General features: G+C 46.6%; 1 protein-coding gene across 1 annotated transcript in view; it reads left to right on the forward strand.

The window, feature by feature from the left end:
• Nucleotides 1-5,511, forward strand: part of cxadr (CXADR Ig-like cell adhesion molecule) — a 102,660-nt gene extending 97,149 nt beyond the window's left edge. The window contains exon 8 of the mRNA XM_038801381.1: nucleotides 4,146-5,511. Within this exon, the coding sequence (XP_038657309.1) occupies nucleotides 4,146-4,205 (60 nt within the window). The 3' untranslated portion in view covers nucleotides 4,206-5,511. The remainder of the gene's footprint in view (nucleotides 1-4,145) is intronic.
• The last annotated feature ends 4,294 nt before the right edge of the window (nucleotides 5,512-9,805 follow it).

Consider the following 9,805-nt stretch of genomic DNA (forward strand, 5'->3'; position numbering starts at 1 on the left):
CTGCTGGCCTCGCTCTGCATCTCAAACCAGCTGTCCGGCCTACTGAGCTAAACCGACCCCATCCTCAATAATGGGGGGAGATGCATGATTATCCTAATCCTCAGTAATGGGGGGGGGGGGGGGGGGGGGGGGAGGAGCCCAACATATCAGTGCAAAAGACGAGGCTAAAGAAATTGCAGCCATCTTCGGCTGCACTTCTCGAGCGGATGACCCATCCATAGCTTCACAGATACCAGCCTTCACGCCCCCTGGATTCCAGCAGCTTAATGTTGTAAAAAAGGGGCATGTCCACCTTCACATCAACTGTCCTGGACTTGGATGCTGGGCCCAGGAGCCACACTTCACTTGAGTGGATTTCATCAGGCCTGAATCACAAGGTGGGATGGATGAAATATTGAGGGAAGTAATGGGGCACGCTATCAAAAAGCAGCTGAAGGCACTAGTTACTGCCAAAGCTATGGGCCCTGACAATATTCCAGCACATTGAAGACATGTGCTCCATGACTAGCTGCACCCCGTGCCAAGCTTTTCCAGCATAGCCACAACATTGTAAAAGTGCGCTATCCGAAAAATGCAGCATAAATCCAACGCGGCCAATCTGTCTACACTCGATCATCACCAAAGGGATGGAAGGGCAAGTGACACTTACTCAGCAGTATCCTGCTCACTGGCGCTCAGTTTGGGTTCTGCCAGAGCTATTCAGCTCCTGACCTGATTACAGCCTTGGTCCTAACATGGACCAAGTAGTTGAACTCTGGAGGTAAGCTGAGAGTGACTGCCCTTTACATCAAGGCAGCATTTGACTGAATGTGTCATCACATGTAGCCAAGCGAGTCATGGGGAATTGGGGGAAACCTTTGCTGGTTGGAGACATACCGAGCACAAAGGAAGATGGTTGTTGGAGGTCAGTCACCTTAGGCCTGCGTATCGCTGCAGAAGATCTTCAAGTTAGTGTGCTAGGCCCAAAAATCTTCAACTGCATTATCAATGATCTTTTCTCCATCGTAAGGTCAGAAGTAGGCATGTTTGCTGATGATTGTGTAACATTCAGCACCATTTGTGACTCCTCAGTTACTGAGCAGTCCTTGTTCACATCCAATAACATTCATGCCACACAAGTGACAGACAATAACCATCGCCCTATGATATTCAATGGCATTATCAACACCTAATCCCTCTCTTATCAATGTCCTGGGGGTTACCATTGACTGACTCCCCCAAGCCTGTCCACAAAGTACAAAGTCAGGAGTGAGATGGAATACTCCCTGCTTGCCAGAATGTGTGCAGTTCCAACAACACAGTAGATGGATATAGCACTTAGAGTTAAGGGGATCAAAGGAGATGGGGGTGGAAAGCGAGATTAGGCGATTGAGTTGGATGATCATAATGAATGGTGGAACAGGCTTGAAAGATCTCCGCCTATTTTCTATGTTTCTAATGCTCATGAAGCTTGACACCATCCAGGACAAAGCAGCCATTCGATCGGCACTCCATCCACAAACAGTCATTCTCTCCACCATTGGCGCACAGTGGTGGCAGTGTGTACTATCTACAAGAGGCACTGCAGGAATTCACCAAGGATCCATCGGCAAATCCTTCCAAACCTACGATCTCTGCCACCTAGAAGGACAAAGGAAGCTGGTACGTGGGAACATGAGCGCCTGGAGATTCTCGTCCAAGTCACTCACCATTGTCACATAACTATATCGTCGTTCCTTCACTGTAGCTGGGTCAAAATCCTGGAACGCACTCCCTAATGGCACTGTGGGTGTACTTACATCACCTGAACTGTGGTGGCTCAAGAAGGCAGCTTACCACCACCTTATCAAGGACAATAAATACTGGCCTTACCTGTGACGTTCACATATCCTGAATTAATAAAAACATTGTTTGTTGTGCCTGTGAAGGCTGATATTGAGTGGCTGACTTTGATATTGGTGGGCGGCATGGAGGCACAGTGGTTAGCACTGTTGCTTCACAGCGCCAGGGACCTGGGTTTGATTCCCGGCTTGGGTCACAGTTTGTGCGGAGTCTGCACGTTCTCCCTGTATCTGCGTGGGTTTCCTCTGGGTGCTCTGGTTTCCTCCCACAAGTCCCGGAAGACGTGCTGTTAGGTGAATTGGACATTCTGAATTCTCCCTCAGTGTACCCGAACAGGCGCCAGATTGTGGCGACTAGGGGCTTTTCACAGTAACTTCATTGCAGTGTTCATGACAATAAAAATTATTATAAAAAACGTCCCTTCTGCAGCCAACGGTGAACTGACGTAGTTCCCGTCGGGTCGGCCGCCTTGTCCACCCCCTGCTTTTTCTACCCCCTTCCGAGCTGCTTGTGGCCTGGCACTCCGCTCAGCCGCAAGCACCCTCTATGCATCCGATCCCTGTCTGCTTGAACTCTCACATGCAGACATTCTTGTGTCATAGATGTGGGCCAACTTGTCCGTCGAGTGTCGATAGCAAACTTGCCGTAAATCCTGTCTTTAGGGATATGACCGTCGTCCGTTCACCTCACATGACCCAGCCATGGAGTCATTGACTCAAGGGGGCAAATAGGGATGGGATCCCTGGACGCTGGTATATTTCCATATTCCGCACTCTATCTTGACAGCAGCTGCCCAATATTAATCTGAGGCGGAAGCTGTTCTGCCAATCATATTGGCTTACATTAGTTTTGCATTTATGTATCATCTTTAACGTTAAATTAAACATCCTGAGGCACGTCACAGGAGCCAAATATCAAACTAAATTTGACACCCAGCCACTTGGGCAAATATCAGATTAGGTGGCTGAATATGAGGCCCTATCGGTAGGTTTTAAGGAGGTGTTCCGAGGAGGAGATAGAGAAGAGAGGACAAATGTGAGGTTATCCATTTTGGTAGGAATAACAGCAAACGGGATTATTATTTAAACGATAAAATATTAAAGCATGCCGCTGTGCAGAGAGACCTGGGTGTGCTAGTGCATGAGTCACAGAAAGTTGATTTACAGGTGCAACAGGTGATTAAGAAGGCAAATGGAATTTTGTCCTTCATTGCTAGAGGGATGGAGTTTAAGACTAGGGAGGTTATGTTGCAATTGTATAAGGTGTTAGTGAGGCCACACCTGGAGAATTGTGTTCAGTTTTGGTCTCCTTACTTGAGAAAGGACATACTGGCACTGGAGGGTGTGCAGAGGAGATTCACTAGGTTAATCCCAGAGCTGAAGGGGTTGGATTACGAGGAGAGGTTGAGAAGACTGGGATTGTACTCGTTGGAATTTAGAAGGATGAGGGGGGATCTTATAGAAACATTTAAAATTATGAAGGGAACAGATAGGATAGATACGGGCAGGTTGTTTCCACTGGCGGGTGAAAGCAGAATTAGGGGACATGGCCTCAAAATAAGGGGAAGTAGATTTAGGACTGAGTTTAGGAGGAACTTCTTCACCTAAAGGGTTGTGAATCTATGGAATTCCTTGCCCAGTGAAGCAGTTGAGGCTCCTTCATTAAATGTTTTTAAGTTAAAGATAGATAGTTTTTTGAAGAATAAAGGGATTAAGGGTTATGGTGTTTGGGCCGGAAAGTGGAGCTGAGTCCACAAAAGATCAGACATGATCTCATTGAATGGCGGAGCAGGCTCGAGGGGCCAGATGGCCTACTCCTGCTCCTAGTTCTTATGTAAGCAGATGGGGAAGTTTAGGGAAGGAATGCCAGAGTTTCAGGCCCAGGAAACTTGAGGGACGGCCAACAATGGTGGAGGTGAGAATTAGGTGGGCGTAGAGATCCCAGAGGGTTATGGGACTGGAGGAGATTACCTAGATGGGAAGGAGTGAGGCCCTGGAAGGGATTTGAAAACAAAGATGAGAATTCTAAATCTGAGCAATTGCTGCCTTTAAGGTTTCACCAATTCCAAGGAATTTCTGATGCCATTAAATTGTTGATGGGACAGAGACATGGAGGAAGAAGCAAAACCTCATTGGTGACTGGTAGAATGGTTGGAGTAATTTGCTCGATTATCAACCTTGACAGCTCTTCTATCGATGTTTTAACAAGTTACACGTTCCCACACAGGTGAATTTTAGTTTCAGACCTGTTGGTGTGTCTCTCTGTGTCGTGTGCCTTGTCTGTGACAACACTCTCTCTCTGTGTCTGTCTCCCTCTCTTTTTAGGAAAAGGGGAAATGGTCAGAAGAGAAGTCCCAGGGCTATAACTCAATGTCCATCGTGTGAGGAAGTCGCCCCTGACTGGAAGATCACTCACATTATGGAGGAATGGTTCAAACACTTCGGCCCATGATTTATATATCGTGCAGAGGATGCATGAGAAATGGAAATATTTGTCTTTTGATGATAAGAACTAGCCAATCAGTACTGTACAATTGTAATGTAGAATGGTAACTCATCTGTAAATGTTGATTTTCCTGTAAAACTGTGACTCAGAAGAATGTAATGTGTGTGCCAGCAGCTGCTGTGATATACTCACCAACCATGGTGATCATGCCAGGGCGTGCCACTAACAGCTTGTGGGATGTCATCCTTGTGGAGATTAACCAATGCCCTGCTCCTCACCGTTCACCGTCTAGGCAGTCTGACATTGAGACCAAACAGAGTCCTCTGCCTCTCCCCGTAGCCAGACCCATCATCTCCCTGGAACATGAGGGAAAAGGAGGCCCTCCAGCCCACAAGCTTGCTCCACCATTCAGTTCAATCACGGCCAACCTACTCTTCCAACTCTCAATTAGCCACCTTTGCTTCCTGATCCCTTCACCCAACAGAAATCTCTTCATCTCAGCTGCTTCCAATGAACTTTCAGCATCCGCAGTTACTTGGAGGAGAGAGTTCCACATTTCCCCGACCTCACTCTGAAGAAGGGCTTCCTGAATGAGCTCTTGAATGGCTTGGTTCGAACTTTAAGATCGTGCTCCCCTTTGCATTCGATTCCCCTCAGAAGGGGTGACAGTTCTTGTAACCTTAACCAATCAAGTACCCGAATGAATTGTGGATCATCCATCAGTTTCTTAAACTCAGGGACATACAGCGTCTGCCCATCCAGACTGCATCATGGTCCCGTTTCCACCCATCTTCTGCCCTTGTCCTCCCAGGGTGGTCAAGGTCACGGGTTTGGAAGGTGCTGTCGAAGGAGCCCTGGCGAGTTACTGCAGTGCATCTTGTAGATGGTTCACACCGGTCGCTGTGCACTAGTTGAGGAGGGAGTGCAATCAAGTGAACAGCTTTTCCCCATTGTGCAAAGCAATGTGGACAAAAGAGGAGCAAAGGGAATGAAATTTAACGTGGACTGTCTGACTTGGATGATGAAAGCACAACATCCTAGACGTGCACAGAGCCAAGAGAGAGGGATACACGTTCCAGGCCAAGACTCCTGATTGCCACAACAAATGAAGGAAACCTTCCCTAAACCAGCTGGTCACAGTTCGTGTGTCTTATTTTACAGTTTCAGCAGGGTGTGAGGTTTTCTGTTCCAATTCTGGCTCAGTTGTATTATTTCTATTGAAATAAATGTTTTTTTAAAATTGAACAATGGCTGCTGGTGATGGAGTTAAACAAACACTTAAAACTAGTGTACACCCTGTGAGATTAGTGGCCAGTTTTTAATTTGTTGCGGAGACTTGATCTAGGCCGACATACCCAGTCCAGTTCCTGAGGGAGTGCTGCATTGTTAGAAGTGCTGCCCTTGGCCATAGCAGATCCCAAGACAATAGGGGAGAAGATCAGGGTGGTTCTCCCGGCTAAAAGGAGTGGCTCTCTTTCTTTCACTCGCCAACTTCTGACCCCAGTAGCTATTCTGGCCCAGATATTATGTAGCCTGAAACTATCAACTAGACCCAGAGTGTAGCTGACAAACTCTGTTTAAATCTGGCCAAGCCTCACACCGACATTAACCAGCCACCAATCGTCCAAATCTTCTCGCTAGTTTGGAAGAATCTGCCCAAAGCTTGAAGGCAAAACACACGTGCATCATTTAATAAATATTTGAGTGTATAATTGGATGCCAGGACAATGGGGTGGCCTTGATATCTTTCTCCATGGATAAACTATTTTATAGCCAGTCCTGTTTACCAACCTCCCATTTGTTCGCTGATGTCAACGCCTTGTCCAGCAACACCTAAAGGCTGAAATTCTGCTCTTTGTCTTCAAAACCTCCCTCGCCTCACCTCTCCCCATCTTTATCGTCTCTCATTGCCCAGTTGGCCCAGTGTCAATCATTTAAAAAATAAATTTAGAGTACCCAATTATTTCTTTTCCAATTAAGGGGCAATTTATCGTGGCCAATCCACCTACCCTGCACATCCACCTACTCTGCACTCACGCAGACAAGGGGAGAATGTGCAAACTCCACACGGACAGTGACCGGGGATCGGGATTGAACCCTGGTCCCCGGTGCTGTAAGGCAGCTGTGCTAACCACTGCGCCACCCCTGCCGGTACTAGCCCAGTGTCAATTATTAGCGAACATATCCGATTCTGGTATTATGATGGAAGGAAGGTTATTGATGAAGCAGCTGAAAACATTACCCTAAGGAACTCCTGCAGTGATGACCTGGAATTGAGATGATTGACCTCCAGCAAACACAACCACCTTCCTCTCTGCTGGGTATGACTGCAACCTCTTCAACCCTTTGAACTCCAGAATTTCTCAGGCACAGGCCCTTATGCATGTTCCATTTCCTTCACCGTATCATCAGAAGCAGGGTTTACAACTGTCTCGGGCCATAGTGCTGGCATTATCTCCATCCCTTCAAAGATGTTCCGTAAAAATCTACTTTGACCAATATTTGAGTCAACCATACTACGATCTCCCCCCATTGGAGTGTCAATATTTGTCTCATAACACTCCTGTGAAGCACCTTGGGACATGTTTATATTACTGGCAATATACAAAGTCACATCATTCATTCACTGTTATTGCACTCTTATACAACATCAATGTGTATTACTGAACGTTACCACAGGATGGCACACTTTCTGGATGCACCAGGCAATGGAAATGAAAAATGAAATGAAATGAAAATCGCTTAGTGTCACGAGTAGGCTTCAAATGAAGTTACTGTGAAAAGCCCCTAGTTGCCACATTCCGGCGCATGTTCGGGGAGGCTGGTACGGGAATTGAACCGTGCTGCTGGCCTGCCTTGGTCTGCTTTAAAAGCCAGCTCTTGAGCCCTGTGCAAAACCAGCCCCTAATGTGATTTTCTGACCCTCGGCCCTAGAACCACCGCAGAACCAAGATTAAAAAGGAAATCTAAAGATATTGAACGCAGGTAAGAGAACATTTCCCATGAAAAACAGCGAGAGAATTAAAACAAATAGAGAGAATGGGAACAATTAGGGTTAGCACTGCTGCCTCACAGCACCAGGGATCCGGGTTCAATCCCACCCCGGGTGACTGTGTGAAGTTTGCACTTTCTCCCCCTGTTTGCGTGGGTTTGCTCCGCTTTCTTCCCACAGTCCAAAGATATGCAGATTAGGTGGATTGGCCATTCTAAACTATCCTTTAGTGTCCAAAGGTTAGGTGGAGTTCCTGGGATAGGGTGGGGAAATGGGCCCAGATAGCATGCTCTTTCCAAGGGTTGGTGTAGACCCGATTGGGTGTATGACCTCCTTCTGCACGGTAGGGTGTCTATGCAAATCCAGTAGAAAATTTTCTGGTTCTATATTTGGGATCATAAGAGGTAAAATATACTTTTAAAAATCAGTTGATAAAAATGCATTTTTATGAAAAGGTTTGTACACCGACAACTGATTACAGATGTTCCACCAGAGGGCAGCAGCAGAGTAGGATAAAAGTTTTGTTTTTGAAGTTGTGGGGCGGGTTACCCTCCACTGTTTGAGCATGAATAACCATTCTTTATCACCCTCTAGGTTTGTGTATATTCAGCTGTTTGCTTGATCATGAAGAACAGATTAGACAATCCGGATTCTGTTCTCGCCCAGTGCCCTGAGTGTTTTACACCCGGGAGTATTGGAGAGCACCCAGGAACAGGAAATGTGGCAAATTTGATCTCATTCTGTCAGAATTCTCAAGCCGTGTTTTCCAGTCTTTCCTTGCCTCCCCCACCTACATTGCCTACCTCTGTAACCTCCAGCCGCACAACGTATGCCAAGGTCTCCGCATGGCTCCAATTTTGGCCCCTTGCATCCCCCCCCCCCCCCCCCCCCCCCGGATTTCAGTCCTCAACGCTGCCTGGGACCCAGACTCTGAAAATCCCTCACTAAACCTCTCCACCTCTCGTTCTCTCTTCCTTTAAGTCAATCCGCAACATCTGGAGTTTGATTTAGATAAATGTGAGGTGATGCATTTTGGTTGATCGAATCGGGGCAGGAGAGTTACAGAACAAGGGGTACAGGTACACAGCTCCTTGAAGGTGGCGTCACAGGTGGACAGGGTGGTGAAGAAGGATTCGACGTGCTTGGTTTCATTGGTCAGAACATTGGACATCTTGCTGAAGTTATACAAAACATTAGTAAGGCCACACTTGGAATACTGTGTACAGTTCTGGTCACCCTATTATAGGAAGGATATTGTGAAACTAGAAAGAGTGCAAAAGAGATTTACGAGGATGCTACCAGGACTTGATTGTCTGAGCTATAAGGAGACGCTGGGTAGACTGGGACTTTTTCCCTGGAGCGTGGGAGGCTTAGGGGTGATCTTATGGAGGTCTATAAAATAATAAGGGGCACAGATAAGGTCAATAATCAACATCTTTTCTCAAAGGTAGGGGAGTCTAAAATTAGAGGGCATAGGTTTTAAAGTGAGAGATACAAAAGGGTCCAGAGGAACAATTTTTTCACACAGAGGGTGGCGAGTGTCTCGAACGAGCTGCCAGAGGCAGTAGTAGAGGCGGGTACAATTTTATCTTTTGAAAAGCATTTAGACAGTTATATGGGAAAGCTGGGTATTGAGGGATATGGGCCAAATGCAGGCAATTGGGACTAGCTTAGTGGTTAAAACTGGGCGGCATGGACATGTTGGGCCGAGAGGGCGGTTTTCATGCTGTAAACATCTATGACTCTATCTCATTGATTAAGCTCTCCTAAGATCTGCTATTGAATTGAATTTGATTTATTGTCACATACCGAGGTACAGTGAAATGTATTGTTCTATGTACAGTCCAGATTGTTCCATGCATGGAAAAACATAGGACATGCATAAATACACAATGTAAATACATAAACATAGACATCGGGTGAAGCATATGGAGTGTCGTACTACTTAGCAGAGATGGACAGATCAGATCAGTCCATAAGGGGGTCATTCAGGAGTCTGCTAACGTGGAAGAAGCTGTTTTTGAATCTGTTCTCAGACTTATTTTTCTCCTGCCCGATGGAAGAGGTTAGAAGAGAGAGTAAACTGGGTGGTAGGGGTCTTTGATTATGCTGCCCCACTTTCCCCAAGGCAGCTAAAGGATATTTTCATCCAGGCTAATTATAGAGCCCCCAAGCCCCAATCACCTGTCCCTACTCCACTCCGAGGTCCCCACCTGCTTCAAGAAGACCACCATCATACCGGTACCAAAGAAGAACCAGGCAACGTGCCTCAATGACTACCGCCCAGTGGCCCTGACGTCAGTTGTAATGAAGTGCTTCAAGAGGCTGATCATGAAGCGCATCACCTCCACACTCCTGGAACACCTTGACCACTTCAATTCGCATACCGTCGCAACCGGTCCACATCAGACGCCATTTCCATGGCCCTACACTCATCCCTAGAGCATTTCGAAAACAAGGACTCCTACATTAGACTCCTATTTATTGACTACAGCTCCGCCTTCAACACCATAATCCCAGCCAAACTCATATCAAAGCTCCAAAATC

The sequence above is a fragment of the Scyliorhinus canicula genome, chromosome 7, assembly GCF_902713615.1.
Source record: "Scyliorhinus canicula chromosome 7, sScyCan1.1, whole genome shotgun sequence".
In the NCBI taxonomy this organism is placed as follows: domain Eukaryota; kingdom Metazoa; phylum Chordata; class Chondrichthyes; order Carcharhiniformes; family Scyliorhinidae; genus Scyliorhinus; species Scyliorhinus canicula.